The 23,114-nt window shown below is 28.2% G+C and overlaps 1 protein-coding gene across 1 annotated transcript in view; it reads left to right on the forward strand.

Moving 5' to 3' along the window:
- The window catches only part of Drak (Death-associated protein kinase related), a 266,391-nt gene that overhangs the window by 1,105 nt on the left and 242,172 nt on the right, over positions 1-23,114 (forward strand). The window contains exon 2 of the mRNA XM_065510366.1: positions 228-542. Within this exon, the coding sequence (XP_065366438.1) occupies positions 415-542 (128 nt within the window). The 5' untranslated portion in view covers positions 228-414. The remainder of the gene's footprint in view (positions 1-227; positions 543-23,114) is intronic.

The raw sequence follows: 23,114 nt of genomic DNA on the forward strand, positions 1-23,114 counted from the left end.
GTTGCTGCTTGTTAACTTGAACAAAAGTGTGTGTTACAATAAAATAAAATCAAAAACCAAATAATTACAATCAAAAAATTATATATTTACTCTCCTGCTTGGATTTTTAAGTCTGTTTCAAACGTTAATAAGTGAAAAAAATTCTATAAATTCTAATTATAAAAATTATAACTATAAAAATTAATTCCCATTCTTGTTTCTCTTTTTTTTATTATTATCTTTTATAGTGATTTTGTGTGTTTGATTTGTTAAAAATAAAGCAAAAAAAAAAGTGTTTTAAGAAATTCCATTAAGCGAAAAAACCCTAAACTTCCCTCAAAGGTTTAATTTACAAAAAAAAACAACAATTTCCCTCCCTTTTTCTTAAAAAAAAAATAAAAAATAATTTGTGAAGAAAAAAACAACAAAACGAACATGTTTGCTGAAGGTATTTTTCCAATTGGAGACGGTTTGCTGGACATCGATGAGGAACGTCTTAAGGCTCTACTCGTTCCTCATGATATCAACGAAATTTATGAAATTGAACAAACACCATTTGCCAGGTGAGTGCACAAATGCATTTAAAACAAATAAAATTTAATTCCTGTAGGTACACAAAAGTGTCCTAGTTTTTTGTCTGTACATTTTCCCCTAAAATTTTGTATGTATGTGTATTATACATACACATGACATTTCTTGGGTTAACAAAGGGATATTTTTTGGGCTTTTTCTTCTTGTTCTTTGTAGGTTCTTTATTTTAGGTTAATTTTTGTTAATTGATGAATTTTTGATAAGTGTGTCGTGTTGACGCCGTCTTTGTTGCGTTTTTGTTCTTTGTTAAGCAGGTGGTTTAATTGTTTTTGGTTACTTTTTTTAACTGCTAGTTTGAATTTTGTGGTTTGTTACCTGTAGAATGTCCTATGAAGTTTTAGTTATTTATTTACAATATTTGTGTAGAAATGCGAAATTTTAGATTAACTCCATAGATCCATTTGTGACACTTAACGAATCTTTATTTATTACAACATACTTTTATTAATAAATATTTTGTTTTTTTAATTTAAAAAACTTAACGAAATTCTATTTCTTAAACTGATAATATTTGCTATTAAATTTGTGTCTATTATTTTATGATTTGAAATCCACTTTTCGAAACAAAAAAAAAAAATTAGAATATTTTACCATTTATAAAATTTAACGAAACATTATTTCTTAAACTGCAAGGATTTGAAATTTAATTATAATCTATTATTTTATAACATGGAATCTTGGAATAAAAACAAGAAAACTTTTGAATATTTGACGGTTTCTAAAACTTAACGAAACATTATTTTTTAACATATAGAAATACAAGTTTTTTCTGCTGTAGTTATTTAAATTAATTAAAGCTATTTTCATTTAAAAAGAAATTTTTTTAATTTTGGCCATTTAAAAAGCTTAACGAAACTTTATTTCTTAAACTGCTAGGATTTGAAATTAAATTTTTTCTATTATTTTATCACTTCAAAACTACTTTTAAAAAAAAGAAAAAAATTTGAATTTTGGACTCTTTTTAAAACTTATCGAAACTTTATTTTTTAAACAGATAGAAATGAAAGTTCTTTTCTTCTAAATTTATTTAAACTAATTAAAACTGTCTTCAGTTCGAAAGAAATTTTTAAATTTTGGCCATTTAAAAAACTTAACGAAACTTTATTTCTAACACCACTAGGATTTGAAATACAGTTTTAGTCGAATATTTTATCACCTTGAATCTACTTTACAAAACGATAAAAATTTAAAATATTTTACTATTTATAAAACTTAACGAAACTTTATTTTTTAAATAGATATAACTACAAGTTTTTTTCTGCTATATTTATTTAAAGTTATTAAAACTGTTTTCAAATCCAAAGAATTTTTTTAATTTTGGCCATTTAAAAAACTTAACGAAACTTTATTTCTTAAACTGCAAGGATTTTAAATTAAATTTTAATCTATTAATTTATCACTTGGAATCTACTTATGAGTTTGAGAAAAGTTTAGAATTCATGACCATTTATAAAACTTAACGAAACTTTATTTTTTAAACCGCTGAAAATAAAAGGTAATTTCTAGCATATTTATTTATATTAGTTAATGCTGTATGCATTTCGAAATTTTTTTTTTAATTTTGGCCTTTTATAAAACTTAACGAAACTTTATTTCTAAAACTGCTAGGATTTGAAATTCAATTTTACTCTATTATTTTATCACATGGAATTTATTTTTCAAAACGATAATAAATTTAGAATTTTTTAGCATTTATGTATAAAACTTAACGAAACTTTATTTTTTAAATAGATTTAAATACAAATTTGTTTCTACTAATTTATTTTAATTATTTAAACCTGTTTTCAGTTCCATAATTTTTATTTAATTTTGGCCATTTAAAAAACTTAACGAAACTTTATTTCTAAAACTGCTAGGATTTGAAATTCAATTTTACTCTATTATTTTATCACATGGAATTAATTTTTCAAAACGAGAATAAATTTAGAATTTTTTAGCATTTATAAAACTTAACGAAACTTTATTTTTTAAATAGATTTAAATATTTATTTATTTTTTAAATAAATTTATTTTAATTATTAAAACCTGTTTTCAGTTCCACAATTTTTTTTTTAATTTTGACCATTTAAAAAACTTAACGAAACTTTATTTTTTAAACTGCAAGGATTTGAAATTCAATTTTAATCTATTATTTTATCAATTGAATTTTGCTTTACAAATCGAGAAAAAATTATAATTTTTGAGTATTTATAAAACATAACGAAACTTTATTTTTTAAGTCGCTGAAAATTAAAGTTATTCTCTGGCTTATTTATTTATAATAGTTAAAGCTGTTTTCAGTTCTCTTAAAAAATTTAATTTTTGTTCATTTAAAAAACTTAACGAAACTTTATTTTTTGAACCTAATGTATTTGAAACAAACTTTTAAAGTTTTCGTTTATCATATATTCTCTACCATTAAAATTATAAAAAATTTAACATTTTATACATTTTAAAAAACTTAACGAAATTTTATTTTTCAAACCAAAAGTAATTGAATTTAAATTTTATTGAATTCATTTACAATTAATAATCTTTTATTTAAATTAATAAAAAAATTATATTTTTTAAGCCGCTCAAAATAAAAGTTAATTTCTAGCATATTTTTTATATTAGTTAAAGATGTTTGTAGTTCTCAAAAAAAAATTATTTTTGTGTATTTAAAAAACTTAACGAAACTTTATTTTGTAAAGAGAAGGAATTTGAATCAAAGTTTTAATGTCTTCGTTTAACATATAGCATGTACAATTATTTCTTTAAAACTAGTATGTATTGAGAAATTTTTGCTGCCATTTAGTTGCAAAAAAAATCAGTTTTTTTTTTAAATTTAGGGTGGCTAAGAATTGTCAAAAGATTTGTATATAAGGCTACAAATTATACCTAAAGAAATATAAAAATTAAAATTCAAATTCATAAGTTTTTGTTAACAAGTTTCCATTAAATTTGTTTTTGTTTGCTTTATATTTAAAAAAAAAACTAAAACAAGTTTCTTTTCATTATTTATTTGCACACAAATTTTCTTTAACAGACTAATGGACAACAGCAATACAAAACCAAATAATAATATAAAAGATACAAATATTTCTGTTTTTTTCTTTAACAAAAAAATTAAACCCAAGTTTATGATGGTTGGTGGCTTTAAAAAAACCATCATCATAACGATTTATTTCAAGTTTTATTATAACTTTACCCTTGTTAATGTAGATTCGAAGGAATTTTTGTTCAGGGCCACTATCATAATGAAACCGAGTTATTTGTTTTACAAAATTTCGTTATAGGAAAATTAACCTAACTCTCTCCTAACTCTCTTAAAGAATGCTTTATTTTTTTGTTTTCCAATGTCTGCTTTTAAATTTTATTAATTCTTTTACTAAATTCTATGTAGGTTTCTGTTTTTTTTTTTAAAACAACCTAATAATTAACTCTTAATATTATAAATTATGAAATCTTGTTTACTTTTTTTTCTAATATTCTTTGTTGCTAACATGAACAATAACAGTTGGTGGTTTTAAATCAAACCCACATTCTTTATTCTTTTAATATTTTAGATAATTTAACATTATGTTTTTAAATTAATAACGACTTCCCTAATTTATATTAAATTATAGAAAATAGAAAGATTTGTTTGTGATTTCTAACTTGTCAATATGTTAAATAAATGAAATTAGATCATAATTATTTTTGAAGTTTAAAATTGTAGTGGTAAGAAGGTTGCCAAAGTGGCTGGTGGGTTGTATTTATTCAAATAAAATTTTAATTTTTGGATTAACATGAGTTAACAATTATATTTAGCAGCTCTTAAGGCACGCAATTGCTTTTAGTTATTTAAATAAAATATTATCTTTATGAAAATAAAAGATAAAATTCTTTAGATTTAAATTACATATAAATGGAATGTTTTAATAATTTCAAAAGATTTAACAAGATTAGAAAACTTTATCTCAAAGCCAAATTTTTTTTAGATTATTTCCTACTTTTTAATGAATCTTTTGTATCTAGAACTATAAGACAGTGGCCGACATAAAGAGTTCAAGGCGCAGGAACTAGAATATCGTTTAAACAGCTGATATTTGATATATTTGTTTATTATTTTTAAATTCTTATGAACTTTCTTGATATTTATGTTGTTTTTAGGTAAATATGTCATTAAGCAAGCCCCCAGCTGGCTATGAATGCCGACCACTGCTATAAAACACAGCCTTTTTTTACTATTTTTTGAATAGTTTTTTTTTTATTGACTTTCAAAACCCATTTTTATTTTTCGTGGTTTTGTTTTCCAATATCTCTAAAAATTTATTGTAGAACTATAAAAATCGCACTTGTTTCATTTTAACAAATTATTTTTCCTTATCTCTGTCACATTTTATGGATTTTCTATGTATGTACTTGGTTTTATTTTGCGTATAATTTGCCATTTTTATTTCTCGCAAACCTTATCAATAGTCAATAAATATTGCTAGATAATTATTATCTGTCATATTCACACACACACTTATTTTCTCTACTTTCAATTGCAATTTTTTATTTCTCTACTACTATCTATTAGATTTTCATTTTCTTTGGTAGAAAATCAAACAAACAAACAAAAAAAATTACTGTTTTTGTCTACCCATTCTGATGTCTCTTGGTTTTTTTTCACTATTTTCTTCTTTATTTTTGTAGTTAACAGACGGTTTTTTTGTAGCTATAAAGAAGACTTGTTGTTTAGTAATATTTGTTAAAAGCAGGTTTTTTATTATTTTTTATTTTCTACGAATTATTAAGAAAAAGTTTACAAAAATACCAGTTTCTTCAAAGAATTTAATGTTTAAGCGATTTTCAGTTATTCTTACGGTTAATTAGGAGAGTTTAGCAACACTGTAAGCAAAGAGAGCAAGAGCCAGAGCAGAGAATGAATGATAAATAACGGTATGTAAATATCCCATAATATTGTTGTGGGATATTTTGTAAACAAATAGCAGAGTTTGAACTTTAAAGGTATTTTTTTGAAATATCGCAAGAGCAGAATATAAATGATAAATAAAGGATATTTTGTAAACAAACAGGAGAGTTTAAAGGGACTTTATTAAATATCAAAAGATACAAAGAAATCTGAAAACAAAATTGTGTATTATATAAAAACTAGTTAAAAATCATAAATCCAAAAATCTAAGCAACAGTTTTACATAATTTTTTCTAAATTTATTAAATTTTTTGTACCTATAAATTCATTACTTTAATATTTATTTAAATAAATTTTGAATTAGTAACTCTTGTTTATTTACTATATTCAATAATACTGTTTTTCCTATAGCTATAACCAATTAAAGCTTTTTTTTCTGCTTCTATTAACCCACTCCCTCCTTATTTTTCTTTTTTCAACTTGTGTATTTCGTGGAAATGAAATAAATAAATATTTTTTTTGTTAGTTTACATTTACTGTAGTATGATAGTTTTGTGTTTGAGGTCGATTCTTATCTAATTTCAATTAATTTCGTTTTTTTCTTCTTCTCTTCTCCTCAATTCTTTTTAAATTCATACTTTTTATTAAAATGGAAAAAAAGAAAGAAAGAAACCAAAAAAAAAAAAATAAAGAGACATCATACGTTTAATGAATTTCAAATTAGATAAATAATGAAGCCACAACTACAAAATACATATAAAATTCAAATCTTGTTTTTTGAATATGACGCATTTTGTACAATTTTATTTGTTATTATTTTTTTCAACGCTTACTTAACTGTTATTTTATCTATTTCTTGTTTGCTTAACTTCTTCATATTGCTTTTTTTTGTTGAATATTCATTAAGAATTCTAGAAAGTATTGTTATAGGTATTCATAGACTAAAGGAATAATTCGAGTTATTTATATATCTACTTGAGTGGAAATTGGGTTATAATTTGTTAGTTTTTGATTCATTCAAACTATATAGGTATTATGGTTTTAGGAATAGATCTTAAGTTATTAGATCATTGTAAAATGATTGTATTAAGATACGTTATTTCTTTCTTTTAACAAAAATATCCGGTATTTTTTTTGCTTAATAACGGTTGAAAAACAAACTATTTTGCAAATGTCTTTTTATACCCTTCAGCTTCGTGAGAAGGGTATATATAAGTTTGTCATTCCGTTTGTAATTTCTACATTTTTCATTTCCGACCCTATAAAGTATATATATTCTGGATCCTTATAGATAGCGGAGTCGATTAAGCCATGTCCGTCTGTCTGTCTGTCTGTCTGTCTGTCTGTCCGTCTGTCTGTCTGTTGAAATCAGTTTTCTGAAGACCCCAGATATCTTCGGGATCCAAATCTTCAATGATTCGGTCAGACATGCTTTCGAGAATTTTGCTATTTAAAATCAGCAAAATCGGTCCACAAATGGCTGAGATATGAGGAAAAAACCAAGACAACCTCTATTTTTGACCTATTTTTTACCTATATCTGGATTACTAAGACATTAATATAGACAATATGGATATCTAATGATAGATATTTCAAAGACATTTGCAACGACGTATATAAGACCATAGTAAGTTGGACCTACAATGGGTCAAAATCGGGAAAAAAAAATTTTGAACCCGAATTTTTTTTTTTTAAAAAAAAAAAATTTAAAAAACCAAAAAAAAAATTTTAAAATTTAAAAAAAAAAAATTTTTAAATTTAAAAAAAAAAATTTTAAAATTTAAAAAAAAAAATTTTAAATTTAAAAAAAAAAAATAATAAAATTTAAAATAACAATCGAAAAAATTTTTTTTTTAAAAAAATTCAAAAAACAACTGGAAAAAAAATTAAATTTTGTTTACCTAAAAATATTTAAAATTTTGAAGTATAATTTGGTGAAGGGTATATAAGATTCGGCACAGCCGAATATAGCACTCTTACTTGTTTTTTATTCAAATTATTTATTTAAATTTTATAAATTAAATAACTGGATAGAGAAAAAACCTAGAACCAAGTCAATAACTTGCTACTTTTAAGAAATAATCAGATACCTATTCAATATTTTAATAAAATGCAATATTGAGTACAGGAAAGCTTTCGGCATCTTGAACAAAACCTACTATTTGAATTAATTATGACATTAAACTCCATATAAGCATACAAAATTAACGAATTCTTTTTAATTTTCCTCAATTGGCCACTGCTTCCACTTCGTATAAATTATCTTTGATGAAAAGCAAGCTAGGTATAAAATTATTTATTATATTTATCATTATTTGAAAATAATTGAACTTGTTGCTTGGTCCACTACTTATTCCACAGCCTTTTGAATATGTTTTCCCAATAATAGGTGTTGGAAACAGGTTTTTACTAATTTTATTCCATAAATTTCCATGAAATCAATGAAATTTTCACTCGCGAATAGTTCTGCAATTTTTCTTCAGGATCCCGATTGTCTTTCTAATATCTCTTAATAACTGGTTGATTAATACCTTGCTTTACTCTTTCAATAAAGTATTTAAGTAAAAAATCCGCCAAATGCTGTTAATATTTTCTTACACCGTCAATTTCCAGCCATCCTCACCTCATGTTGAAAGTGTGGATTCTTCACAAGTCAACGAGTATTTTCTAAACAAACATTCTTCGTCTTAAGTTTCCAAATTTCAAAAAGGTATTCCATATGTACTGTGCCAAGTAGTAAGTCTCGTGAGAGTATGGTTGATAAGAGAAGTTTTGGATGGAAAATAGAGGAGTTAGAGAAGATGTTCAGAGTACGCAGACCATCATGCGACAGTCACTATGAGGTGCCATTTGCATATCCGGTCTAACTAACCATCTGTTTTTTCCTAATAAAGGCATTTATACACCTTAATTCGATGCCAGATAGTTAGGAGTGGCTGCTAAAGGATCATTCCCCTAAGAGCCTGGAACGTAGATCACCTATTGCCGGGCAGTTACATAAGAAGTGTAAGATGGTCTCTTACTCCTCTTCATTTTGACAACACCTACAGAAGTCATGGTGTGGCAACCCAAATTTTACAGCATGGGTACCGAAATTGCAATGCCCAGTCATCATCGCCACCATAGAATTGCTAAGTCGTATTCATTGTAAACTGAGTAGATACGATGTGCGTTTACAGTCCAAAGCAGGCCATATCATCCTCGTGGTAGCACAGGTGGATTCATATGCCCACCTCGTTTGAGCAAGCTCATAATATGCATTATTTATCCGTTGTTGGGAGAGACCATCATCAGATTCCATATTGGACGGTATTGAAAAACCGAAGTTCCTCGAAAAAAGGTTCTAGGGGCGTAGGTCCAAAGGAGGTAGCTTGCTATTAAGGATTTTTATGAGTCTGACAAACTAAGCGATTTTTATCGCTGTCCAAATGTAAATTCTGGAAGCTACTATAGCTTAAGGATGGCATCAAAATACTTATAAGTCTGACAAACTAAGCGATTTTTATCGTTGTCCAAGAGTAAATTCTGGAAGCTACTATTGCTTGATAAGAATAGCATCAAAATACTTATGGCTTGTTCAATGGATACTGTGATTTTATACATATATCACCAGTAAGCTATGGTTAAAGCTTCTGCTAGACTTGGATGTAATTCTATATTTCAGAATATGCAGATGTGACTGACACTTGGCAGGGTCTTCAAAGGAATAGTTTTAATTCCCCACTCCAATTCGTGAACTCAACCGGTTATGGTGAACAAGAAGGCTCCTCAATAGATTCTTTGGATCATAGTTTCTTATATAGATATATATATTGATTCTTATGGTTCCAAGTTGGAACAAAGGGCCGTAACGATATTCTTCCATCGAAATCTGTTCTGTGCCATCAGTCTTATGTCAGACAAAGTTCTTCCTGTATCGATAATTTCGGCTTCTAGTTGCCTTCTCCAGGTGTTCGCGGATCTACCTCTTCTTCTGCTGCTTTGAGAGTTCCAGTAAATTGCAATCTTTGATATGTCACCTTCTTTGATATGAGGCCTTCTCAAAATTTGGCCAACCCAACTCCATTATCTCTTTGCAATTTCTATGCCGATTGTTGTTTCGCCCATTCTTTGTCAGATGTCTCTGTTGGAAACTACATTCGGCCAAAATATTTGCAATATTTTTTGTCTCTTGCAGTAGAGTTCCGGGACTCACATCCATATAGCAGGATGGAGTGAACATTTGAGGAGAAAAAGTGGATGCGATATGCAATAACTTCATTTGAGCCGCCTTTTTTGGATATGATCCTTCCTAAGTAGCAAAACGATTTCACATTCTCGAGTTCTATGTTGTTGACTCTGAACTTGGAGAGATTAGTAGTATTGATCATAGTTTGCTAGTGCCTCTTTAATCTTAACTCATCACCATAGAAATGGGATCTTTTTTCCAACTTTCATTGGCAATAATATGAAGTTTATCGGAAATTAGGAATGTCATCACAAATGAACCCATTAAAATATGTATATACATATAGTTAACTGCAATTGAAATTATGTTACATCTGAAGTTTCCATCGATATAACGATGTCCTTGAATCTTTTTTAAAGGTAACCGATGAATGTCTCCTTATCTTCTCCAGAAACACCCGGCGTTTTTGGAAAATTTTCATATTTTCTAGAGAATATTACTGAGTGCTATCAGTAAGTCTGTGAATATCCAGTGATACTGAATTTGTTTAGCGGCTTGATCTCAGTTATAATCCTGGATATTTTTTAATCATTTGATTTTGAAATTAATTTCAAATTACCTTCATATACCTTTTTTTAATTTTATTTGGGACTACTCTCATAAGCGGACAAATTTGTCAGTCCCTTAAATGTCCGCTTATGAGAGAGTACTCTGTACCAGCAGTCCCTTTCTATTGAAATGATTGAAGGTCTTATGCACTATTGCTATCCGTAGAGCCTGTTGGATAATGATCTGTGTTTTGGCGAAAGCTTTTCCTTATTAATTCCATAGTTTCTGGAAATCGCATCAGATGTCGAAGTGAGTTGATAAATCACAATAATCATGACTTACAAATTATTTCTCGATGATTTTCTGAGAGTTATTTTAACAAATTCAAACTTGTTTTTCTCCCAGTGTAACTGAAGAAAACAACATTGACATTTTGAATTGTCTACTTAAAACATTTCGTTGCCCTTCTCTGGCTGTTATTGTTTCTGGTTCTATTTTTACTAATTTAAATGTGTATTAGTATTTGCATTTAACTCTAATATTGCGGTTTTCATCTTCCTCTCCCTTAACAAAACAACACAGCCATCTTTAATATGTATATTTTTCTTCATGTTGAAGAAAAGGAAAAATATAACATCTGCCCTTTTCTGTATATTGTGTATAGCAATGTGTTTATCACTGCATTGTCTCGTTGCTTTACCTTAAGTGGGTCTGCTTTGCATTTTAAACTTCCTGATAACGAAAGACAAGCAGATGAAAATGCGTACGAAACATGGGGATAAATTGAACTTTAATTAAATAAAAAATAATAAAAAAAAACAACAACAATAACAACGTATTTTCCCTACTTAATATGCACATGCAACACAACACAACAAACTACAGCACCTCTCTAATGCAGTAGCAGTTAAGAACAATGACAACAACACTAACAAACAACAGCAGCAACAACATTAAAAAACTAACAATGAGTAATAAACAATAAACATCAGACAACAACTACAACTACAACAATGTGTGAAGAGAAAAGAGTAGAATTGTTGTACACACATGCAAGCATGTTGTGTTGTTGTTCAAATAGGTTGCTATCTAAGAAAGCAACAAAAAATTAAAAAAAAATAACGTTGAAATATTTGTAGTAAAAGAGAAAATATCACAAGAATTTGTTGCTTTCCATACAAGCAACAAAAACATAAAACAACAAACAGCAACAACATAACAAGCAAACGACCTTCACAGTCATTGGACCCATGCTAGTTGGTGGCATTACAAAAACAACACAAAAAAAACTGAAACTGAAGAATAAAACAACAACAACAGCAACTAACAAATAGTGTAGCCACAATACCAACAACAAAAACAAATTAAAGCTAAACCAGTGAGAAAGAACCAAGAAACAACAACTGCAGCCGAAGCAGCAGCAGCAACAAATAAGAAAAATGAAATTTTATATAGAGAAAAGAAGTCAATGAAGATTCAAACAATAAGAAGGGGTCTTGTTGTTTTTTTTTTATTATTCGCCAGCAACATCAAGATCTCTAAGAAGCGGCAACAACAACCACAACAACTGCGACACAGACGAACAAGAAACGAAACATTGTGAACAATGTGTCTTGCTTGTCTTTGGAAATAAAACAAAAAACAAAAAAAACAAGAAATACACCAAAAGCTTAGAAAAAAATATAAAGTATCTAGATGATGATGATGGTTACAATAAAAAATCTATGGTGGTAAGATGTTGTTTTTGCTGTTTGTTTTTTAATAAAAAAAAATACACGCAAAAAATGTTTAAGAAATGATGAAGTCTATATAAAAATAGCAAGAGCAAAAATAGCAAGGCAGCCAAGCCAAGCCACCACACCAAACCAGCATTAACTTAAAAAGACAATGACGTTGATGATGATAATTTCTTTTTTGTTGTTCTTGTTGTTAAATTCTTTTTCTAGATTTTGAAGCAAAAGAAATGTGTTTTTTTTTCTACGTGCGATACTTTAAGGTTGACTGACTTTATGTGCGAATATGAGCGATAGAAATAAACAATAATGCCAACTTGGTGATTTCTTGAATTTGTTTAGGGAAGGGTACCTGGAGTGGTTCTATTTTAAATATAATTCTTATTTCACCATAAGTACAATTACACACTGTTATAGGAGCGGATCGAGGTCAATATTTGGGGATAGTGGCTTTTTTTGTTCCTTTTTTATATTAAAACTTTTCCTTTTTTCAACCCCCTGGATCCTCGCCTGCACTATTACGTATTCTTGCAAACTTTTGGACCTGGGAGAAAATTCTCGCACTAGTAATCGAAATAAATTTCGAACGCTTATTAGCGCTCGAGTAATAACTCGTTCGCTATCAAGCACAATCATTAAAGTTTTCTATACAAAAATCAAAAAAAAAATCGCACGTTCGAATAGGCATTCGATCGTGTTCGACTGCGGTTATTAGCCCCCTGATCAGATAAGAAAGCATTTTAACATAATTTGAGGAATTCGAATTCTTTAAAGCACTGCTCATACAATATTTAGCGAAAATCGAAAACGTTGCCAAGAATTTTGGGATGAGGGTTTGATGAGAGACTACTGTTGGACTATATTACTTGAAACAGATCCACCGTTCTTCAAAATTCTGATTCATTCTCCTGATTTATCACTTTTTATCTCAAAAACTAGAGTCAATCTAGAAAAACGTAGTGAATATTTCAAACTAAGAAACAAATTTTGAAATTACTTAAAATCGTGAGAAAGCTAAGTTATGACTCCTGACACCTAACTGTTGGAATTAGTTGGGATAGCTATATATGAGCAGCTCTTGATGAGTACTAAAATAATCCGCTACATCTCCTCTTTATTATTTTCTCCTCTGTTGAATGTGGTTGAGAGTGTTAAAGCAGTTCATGATGAGTGCTAAACTAGAATTTATGCCTAAAATATCTGACGATCTTCTTTGATCTAGTACTGATCATAATCCCAAATTATTCTAATTTCATTTTAACAGATATTGGATCCATTTGGATATGATTCCATGTCTAAAAATGCCTATGTCCATGTCTTGTAAAAATTCTTAAAATTCAAAAGAAATTAGCTTGACATCCAGGTTAAACTGAGAGCTGTAGGCTAATTAAAAGAAACAATAGGATGTAATATTAAGCTTAGTTCTGATCTATATAAAAGTATATACAAAAACATTGTTATAAGTCTCAGTCCCACAACCCAAGATCTCCTCCTACATCCATATTTAACAGCAAGTCAATCAAAACTTATACTTTAGGAGCTTTGAATTCGACTGCATCATTCCTCACTTTAACTTTAATGTATCTGGAGAAATGATTTATGGAAGCATAACTATTCCTAACCATGATATCAACGACATCTTGGAACGCTTCCAGATATGTGACATTTTCGTTAAACTGTAGTAATTTGAGAAAGCATAAATTGTCCTAATTAAAACAAACCAAATCATAGGTATATACCAGTGCTTCAAACCACGATCTTCTAGATCCACAATGACAGCAACTGTATAAAATTCCAAGCTCTGTCAGCTTTGACATCGATGACATCCTGTAACGCTTCCCGATATGTGTTATTCAGGTTAAACTGTGGTAATTTGTGGAAGCTAATTCCAATGCAAACAAGCAACAGCATCTAACCCATGATATCAATGAAAACTTGGAACGCTTGCAGATATTTTCGTTAAACTTTGGTAATTTGAGAAACCATAAACAACATCATGTAGACCATGATTTTCTAGATTCACACGGCAGCAACTCTATAAAATTCCATGCTTTGTCAGCTTTGAAATGAATGACATCCTGGAGCGTTTCAGGATATGAGTTTTTCAGGTTATGTGGAAGTATAACTATTCCTATTGTAAACAAACAACAGCATCTAAACCCGCAATTCAAACAATGATCTCCTAGTCGATAAAATCCAGGCTTTGGTAGATTTGAAATTTTTGGTGCGCTTCCGAGTGCTCAAGAGACTACAAATTAGATACCGAATTCTCCAACCGCTATTCCAACAGTACAATTGGACAACTTAAAAGGTAAATATCACCAGTCAGTTAAAACATTTCTGCATTGGAAAACATCGATGCTGTTGAGCAACATATGTATATTACAAGATGAATATGTGACTTATTGTGAAATTTCAGGAATATTTCACTCAAATCCACTTAATATTGTAGGATAATTTGGTCGACAAGGAGATATCCTAGTCATGGATGTTGTTATGAATTTCGCCTTAAGAAACGATTGTTATCTAAGCGCTTCGACTGTGCTTCCCAAGTTTTCCAAATACTATGGAATCGTTGTTCGATCCTTTACATATTTCGTAAAAAATCTTCCAAAATTAATTGTTAGACATTCTAGGATAACGCTTTTATGAGTCCCTGTACACGATGGAAATCTGGGTAATTGTGGATGAGGAAGCGATCGATTCCTTTTCTGTTAATTCCCTTGCAAAATGAGGGATGGTTTGTACAGCAGAGACTATATGAGACTGCACAGAACAGGTGGACCAATGAACCCACATGTGTTATCACGAGGTCGACTTATGGAATTTCGTTGTGAACAAAAATGGCTAATTGTGTTCTTTATTAAAGAACACTGTATAATTGGAACACATGCTAGAAGACTGGGCCTACAGTATAACGATTACTGTAGATGCTGCCAAAACGAAGAAGAGGAGGAGGAGAATGTGTCCCACCTATTCTTCCAATACCCGGTTCTGACAGACTAGTGGCAACTATCCTTGGAACCCCCTTCCTCTCTTCTTTAGATGAGTTATCAAGGATGCATCTGAGCTGCATTCACTCCTTCATCAGAGAATCTGGTTGGCTCACCTTGGAAACAACGTATTATAAATATTCTGCTGTTTATGAACCCAAGTGAGCTGCTTGATAAGTGGCTGCCCATGGAAGCTAACCTTATTGTTTTCAGAAAACTACGACACTGTTGAGATATTGCATGATAGATATGTCGGGAAATTGCTGATTTATTTAAATTTAGTTTCCTTCTCATACATTTAATATTGCAAAATCATTTGGACATGCGGAAGATTTCCGTAACATGAGAATAATCGAGGATAATTTAGATACATATTTTCCTCATGAAAACTGTCTTACAAGGTTTCGTTCATGATCATCGTCATGATCTTTCATTACGAAAATCAATTATTCTCATAAAACCATCGATGAGGAGTGAAATTTCGGGATGATTTGGAATTGGTTTCACTCGACTCCATTTTATTTTGGCTCCCAAGAAAATTTATTCGCGTTGGATAACTCATAATTTAACGGTTATAAGGTCATTGTTGAATAATCATTATAAAAGTTTGAAGAATTCCAAAAGAAGTCTGTAAAGATATCACAGAAACTCTTAGGTACTGCATCGATTCATCAGCTTACTCAGAATAGAGACCTGAATTTCTTCTTTTATATTCTAACTATTTCGATTAACTCAAAAGAAAGCTCAAATAATGCTATCTAATGATAGTGGCTGGGGCATGATGGTCCAGGAATATGAACCCCAACAAAACAAATGCCGACTGTATGCGGTTTTCAAGAAATAAACCTATTTAAAGTAACTGTTTTATTGGAAAAATCTAAGATGATGACCATCATTGAATGGTCCATTTAGAATAAAACGTTATTTTATGGTTTGTTAGAAGGCTCTGAAGAAATAATGAAGAACAACAATCTTTAGAAATAGCGTGATCTTAAAGATCGTCTCAAAAAGCAATTGATGGATTTGAAATAATGGAAAGTATCCATCTAACTTGGATCCCTCTAACTGGGATGTAGAAAGTGCAAGCTCTCATAAGACTGATACAGAAGCCGCAGATGTTATATTTTATAAATTTATTTAGAAGTTAACTGATCTTTCGTATTTAATATTTCTGTTGTTAAGATTAAATAACACAACTCCTGAATATTGTGCCATTTTTAATCATAATGTCTAACAAAATGTTTTTCTTGCTTGTTTAGAAAAAAAAATATATAAACAAATTTAGTTTTTCTTATAAGAAAGTTTGTCTCGCCAAAGATCTTGTTTAAAATTTAAACGATTTTTTTTTTCCATTTTTTCTGTTTTATTATATACAAGCATAAAAATTGCTAATGTTGTCCATATAATTTTCTATGTCTGACTGGTAAAGAGCAAACACTACAAAGCCGGTAACTAAAATATCAAAACTGGGCTTGGTTTAACATTATATATATAAAGAATGGACGTTGCTGGGTGTTAGCAGGGTAAGATAGGGGGGAAATGCTACATGAAGAAAATAGTAATAAATATAAATGTTCTTGAAAGAGAAAGGAAGCAGAAAACGAAACAAGTCAGACTGTGTAGTTTACTAACAAACTTAAAGGAATGTTGTAGCAAAAAAAAAAAAAAAAATGTTCGCAACAAAATGTGTTTCGCTGCCATAATATTTCTACTTTCAATTCTATAATTTATGGTAGTGATGAACTGTATGTTCAGTTACTGGTTTTTGGGTAAATATAATTAAAGCGGCTAAGCGTTAAAGCGTTAAAGAGAAATAATTGTGAATGAAATTAATATTTACGCAATCATTTTAATCAAATATTGATCGCTTTGAACGTAATATTATATAAATAGCGTAAAAATACATTTCGCTTTAACATTTTTTTTTGCCAAAATTCTTTAAATATCACCGAAACTATTGAAAAAGGAAGTTACCATTATCATCTACTTATCAAAACAAGCTTTACTTGCTGAGAAATATGGCCACTTTACATACAGATGCATGCAAGGCGAATTTATATACCAGGTGTTGTCGGTGGCGAATTCAGGCAAATACGAGCGAATTCATGAACATGGAGTTTGACTTTCGAAACAAATCTCTCATTGTTGAGAAAATTAATGAATTCGCTTGTATTTGCCTGAATTCGCCACTGACACCTTGGATACATGCAAATAAACCGCCGTTATTTTTAAAAGGGATATTTTCTCTCTTACTCTCATTAGCGAGTAGCCAGACTCTAAAAAATAAAAATTTTCTAGAATTTAACGATTTTTAAGGGATTTTTAAACCTATTTTATTAATTTGTTATAATAAAATTGGTTTTAAGTCCCTAATACAATCTATATTGAGTACATCCCTTTACTATTGTAAGCATGTAACAATTTCCTAGAATTTCAAAAAGAATCTCAACAAATGACAATGACTTTTTTATCTTCTTAAGTTCTTTGATTTCCCTTTTGGCAGTCTGTCATATTACAACAATTGTTGTTTGACAAATGTCATCTTAAATAGTTTGCGTGTCAAAATGTAATAATTTTGTGTATCTTTTCTTTTCCAATTACAACTACAAATGACATAAAAAAAACTATTTCAATGACGTTTGTCAATGTCAAGTGTAAAATGAGTGGAGAGAAAACAAAAAAAAAACGAAAAATAAAACAGTAAAAGAAATAGAACATTTTGTAACAATACACAGCACAAATACATTTTCTTAAGAGGTCAAAAAACTATAAAAATGTAAAACAAATTTAAAAAGAAACCAAATAAAACTCAAAGAACAAGTTCAGGGTTAAAACAATCACTTTTGGGGAAAGAGCATACAAATCATAACAAACCTTTAATTTGTTTCAATTTAAGAGACAGGAAAATTATAGTTTCAAACTTCAAAATATATATAAAAGTAGGTGTATTAGGGAATTGAAATCATTGCTTAAATTATAACTACTCCCCTTATTTCTGGTTTGAAACAGTTACACTTTAGAACTTTAAAAAGGCTGCCAAAGAAATAACCTTTAATTATAAGAAAACAACAAATTTAAATATAAAATTACAAAGCTTCATTTGTTCATTCTAAGAAAATACTAAAATTTAAGCAGCAGACTTGTTTTCTTATGTTATGTGTAATTTTCCCCCAAAAAAAACTTAAATTTTTTTTTACAAAGGTTTCAATTTCAATTATCTTCTAGCTTTAGGCCAATAAAACTCTTGCTAAAACTGTAAAAGACTTAAAATTTATAATTTCTTCTTGGTTGTTTTCTTCTTCATTTGTAAGCAAATATAATTGCAAAACGCACAAGTATTAAATTACTTTTGTTTTGAGGAAAAGAAAAAGAAAAAACTGAAAAAACAATTTAAGCAGGAGAAAGTAAAGTTATTATTTTTCATATTGTTTGTTGGAGTCAGACACTTGAAACTGTCAAACTTAACATGACAAAATAAATATAAAATAGTGAAGAGAATATTATGTTTGTTTTTGAGGAGTTATTTTATTATTATTGAAAATTTATAAAAAAAAATATTACATTTTCTAAGTATTTTGAAGAAATTTTGGATTTTCTAGTTATTATCAGGACAAACTGGGCTAAATAAATACAATTTCCCTCTCTTTTAATGAAATTTCCCTGTTGCTAGATTTTCTAATTATTATTAATACAAAATATCCATCCCTGGGCTTTACCAACAAAATTTCCCTCTTACTTAATAAAATTTCCCTGATGCTCTTTAAACAGTTGCAAAAACTATCCATCCCTGGACTTTATTAACAAAATTTCCCTCTCTCTCTTAATGAAATTTCCCTGTTGCTAGATTTTCTAATTATTATTAGTACTAAATATCCATCCCTGGGCTTTACCAACAAAATTTCCCTCTCACTTAATAAAATTTCCCTGATGCTCTTTAAACAGTTGCAAAAAATATCCATCCCTGGACTTTATTAACAAAATTTTCCTCTCTCTCTTAATGAAATTTCCCTGTTGCTAGATTTTCTAATTATTATTAGTACTAAATATCCATCCCTGGGCTTTACCAACAAAATTTCCCTCTCACTTAATAAAATTTCCCTGATGCTCATTAAACAGTTGCAAAAAAGGGTAGTAATGGAGCTCATTAAGCAATAGCATAAAAGGGAGTAAATAATGCAATTAATGAATGTTATTGAAAACAAAACTCTTGGTTTTCTCCATCTTATCTCTGTAATCTGTTTATATTTGTGCATTTTCTCTGTTATTTACATATTAATATTAAAATACCTAAATTTATTTATTCTTTTTTATAAATGTATTTACTTTCTAATTTTTACAATATTTTTTCATATTAATTTTTCTTTTTCTATGTTTTTTTTATTTGTTGTTTTGCTTCTAACTACTATTGTTAAAATGAACAAACTTTCGCCATCACTTTTGCTTAGGAAATTATGTATATAAATAAAAACTAGCAAAAGAATCGCTAAACATAAAATGCAAAATCAATTTATTTTTATTAAAATGTGATTTAATTTTTGTTTTCGTTTCCTAATAGGTATATAAAAAAGCGAAAACACACAAAAATCAAAGAAAGAAAACAAAAATATAATTTAATTTTTTATTATTATGATGACAGTTTAAACAACCATCATTATGACATTAACAAAACATACTACTGCAGGCGAAGTGATAAGTGTGTCATCAACATGATTTAGAAATGTTGAACGAAAAAAAAATCAAATTAAAAAAAATACAAATTATGAAGTGCAAGCGTTAAACTGACATGGAATTTGTGTTACGCTATTTAGAAGAATAAAGGAATTTTGACTGAGAAACTATTTCTTATCTAATAAATATTGAAATTACTAAAATCGGATCATATTAAATCTAATGTTGTTTTCTTTTCTGGCAAAAAATTTTGCCCTTTTTCTGTCCTTCTTGACTAATTGAAATAAAATTTAGTTAAATTCCTAAAAAATATCACAAATTATCGGATAAGAGCAAAAATGCTATTCTATTAGAACCGGTAATTTTTTATTCGATTTTTACTACAAACCGGTTATTTTTTATTCGATAAATTTAAGAACCGTTTAATTTTTCATTCGATTCCTTAAGAACCGGATATTTTTTTGTTAGTTTTTTTATAACCAGTTTAATTTTTTTGGATTCTTTGTGAACTAGTTAGTTTTGCCATTAGTTTATTTGAGAACCGCTTAATTTTTTATTCGATTCTTTACGAATCAATTGTTATTTTATGCCATTATTTAAAACAAAATCCAATTTTTGTATTCTATTTGATCTGGTTATTTTTTTATTCGATTATTAAAGAACCGGTTAATTTTTCATTCGATTCCTTAAGAATCGGTTTAATTTTCGTGGATTTTTTGTGAACCAGTTTGTTTTCTATTCGAATTATTTATTATTTTATTCCATTATTTATGAATAAATCCCGGTTTTGTATTCAATTCTATTTGAACTGGTTATTTTTTTATTCGATTATTAAAGAACCGGTTAATTTTTTATTCGTTTTAATCAGAATCGGTTAAATTTTCTATGATTCTTTGTCAACCCTTTCATTTTGTAATTCCTTTTTTTCGATTCCTGTTCTTTTTTACAATATATACGATTAAGTAAAGTGTTTATTAATCCTATTATATTTGAACAGATTAATTTGTAATCTATTTTATAAGAATATGTTAATTTTCCTTCGATTCATTCGCTTCTGTATAAACACTCGGTTCTTTTTTATTCGATTCCTTAAGAACCGATCCTTTTTTCCATAATTTAAGATTAAGTAAAGTATTTATGCTATTCTATTGAAACAGCTATTTTTTATAAGAATAAGTTCAAGATCGTTTTAATTTTCTATTCCTTTTCTAAAAAACAGGTTCTTTTTTATTCGACTCTTTTAGAATCCGTTCTTTTTTATTTCATTATTTAAGAATGAGTAAAGTTTTTTACTCATTTGTTTACAAAGCGGTTAATTTTTTATTCGATTCTTTAAGAACCGGTTATTTTTTATTCGTTTTTTTGAGAACCGGTTAATTTTTGGAATCGGTTTAATTTATTGGAATCGGTTTAATTTAGTCCGCTTCTTAGTGAAACAGTTCACTTTGTCATTGGATTCTTTGAGAACCGGCTAATTTTTAATTTTTGAGGAGTCGATATAACCATTTCCGTCTGTCTGTTGAAATCAATTTTCGGAAGCCCCCAAATAACTTAAATATATTGATAGGTACATCAATATATTCGCTAATTCTGGTTTGGTTGCTATGCAATGCCATAGAAATTCAAACCGACAATGGGTCGACAAAAATATATGTTTTTAAAACAAAATTTTTTTTTTTTAATTTTTTTTCACACAAATTTTTCTTAAAAATAAAATTTGTTCATCAAAACATTTTTTTCACAAAAATAAAATTTTTTACCAAAAAAATTTTTATTCACGAAAAAAAAAGTTCAAATTGTTTTTAATCTTTATCTTAAAGTATATTTTGCTCAAGGGATATAAGAATATAACTTTCTTAAACAGAGAAAACAGATTCATAGTAGCAACCGATTTTTTTTTAAAGTAGTGGTAACAAAAGTTTGGTTTCTTAAACCGAAAATCATCTTTTTCAACTGAGTTTCTGTTGATAGAGCAACCGAATCATGCAGTTGGCAACAAATCCGCGTACTTGCTTTTTTTTCTAGACCTTAAAAACCATTTCCTTTGATTCTTTTTTATAATCGGGGTTGTCAATCATTGTCGGAATCGTTTTTGAAAACGACAAAAAAGGTACATTTGACTTATGAAATCCAATGTAATTTTTTGTTTAATCGATAAAGAATTTAATTCTAGATCGAATATAAAACCGATAACTTTCGATTTCACTAGACCAATGTACATTTTCTGTCGTTTTCAAAACTGATTCCGACTATGATTGGATTCTATGACAACCCCGAATAACTCAAATTATATCCAAGCAGTTCTTATATATTTTACACTTTTTTTGGGAAAATTCTGTATTAATAATAATAATTACTAACAGTTTCTTATGTAATTTATATTAATTTTTAGTTAACTGTAAGAAAAATATGTTTAAAACTTTTATAAACAAGAAATTTTCATTTATTTCCAATTTTTAGGGATTTTTCACACTTTATGCTGTTTCAGAAATAGTAACTCTGTAGTTGTTATTGTTTCGCTCTATCTCTATCTCTCACTATAACAAGAGCATCATTATTAAGTAGCAAAATAAGACTTAGTAGTTATTTTTGGTAGTAAATAAATGTTCCTTGCACAGTTGTGATTTTTTGTTTTATTTTAGTTAAAATTTAGGAAATTACAAAGAAATTCTTGAATTTATATAAAGATTATAGGGTATTTAGACAAATTTATATAGTTAACGTCATTGAGGTAAAGAAATCTAACAAAATTAATTTAAACACGTGTATTAAATATTTGTTAAACAATTTTAAAATATTTTTTTTGAAATTTTTGAGTATTTGAGATTAACGTAGTTACAAAATAAATATTTATGTTTCATTTTTGCCAGCAATATTTCTTATTCTACTAATTTGTTGTCATTCTTTTATTTATTTGTTTGTTTATTCTCCTTTCATTTGTTTATTAAATTGTTATTTTATTTTATTATCTTTAGACAATTTTAGCTTAATTTTTATTAATTTTTTCTCACCATTAGTTATAGAAAAGAGGAAGCTTTATAAAATTTGTGAAAAAAAAACTTATAACTTTCTAAACAGATTTTTGAATATTTAAATTTTTGTTGTGGTTGTTTTAATTATTATTTATTGTTTACTAATTTAAAAGTGAACTTCTTTTGTTATTTTTTAGAAATAAGAAAACATTAGAGGTTTTTTATTTATTTAGTAAACATATTTTTAGGGTTTATTATTATTTTTGCATTATTTTCCTTTTGGGTTTTTTGTTTTCTTTTGAAGATATAGAGAAACTAAACAATAATTAATTTACAGTGTAGGAGTGTTAAAACAAATAAAAAAGATGTTAGATGAATTTTAATAATTTGAATAATATTTAAAGAGCTCAATAAAGATGATTCATTCATAAACCAAAATCGTAGCACCATGATTTTTAAATAATAAAATTAAGCAAGATTTCATTTACTTTATTGTCCAAAATTTCTCTCAGTTTTGGATAGGAATTCAATATCGATCGAAATCCCTATTTAATTTCTATAAATTGCTATAACTTGGTCCCTGATCTGTTCTCTAGTTGA

Source organism: Calliphora vicina, chromosome 4, assembly GCF_958450345.1.
Source record: "Calliphora vicina chromosome 4, idCalVici1.1, whole genome shotgun sequence".
In the NCBI taxonomy this organism is placed as follows: Eukaryota; Metazoa; Arthropoda; class Insecta; order Diptera; family Calliphoridae; genus Calliphora; species Calliphora vicina.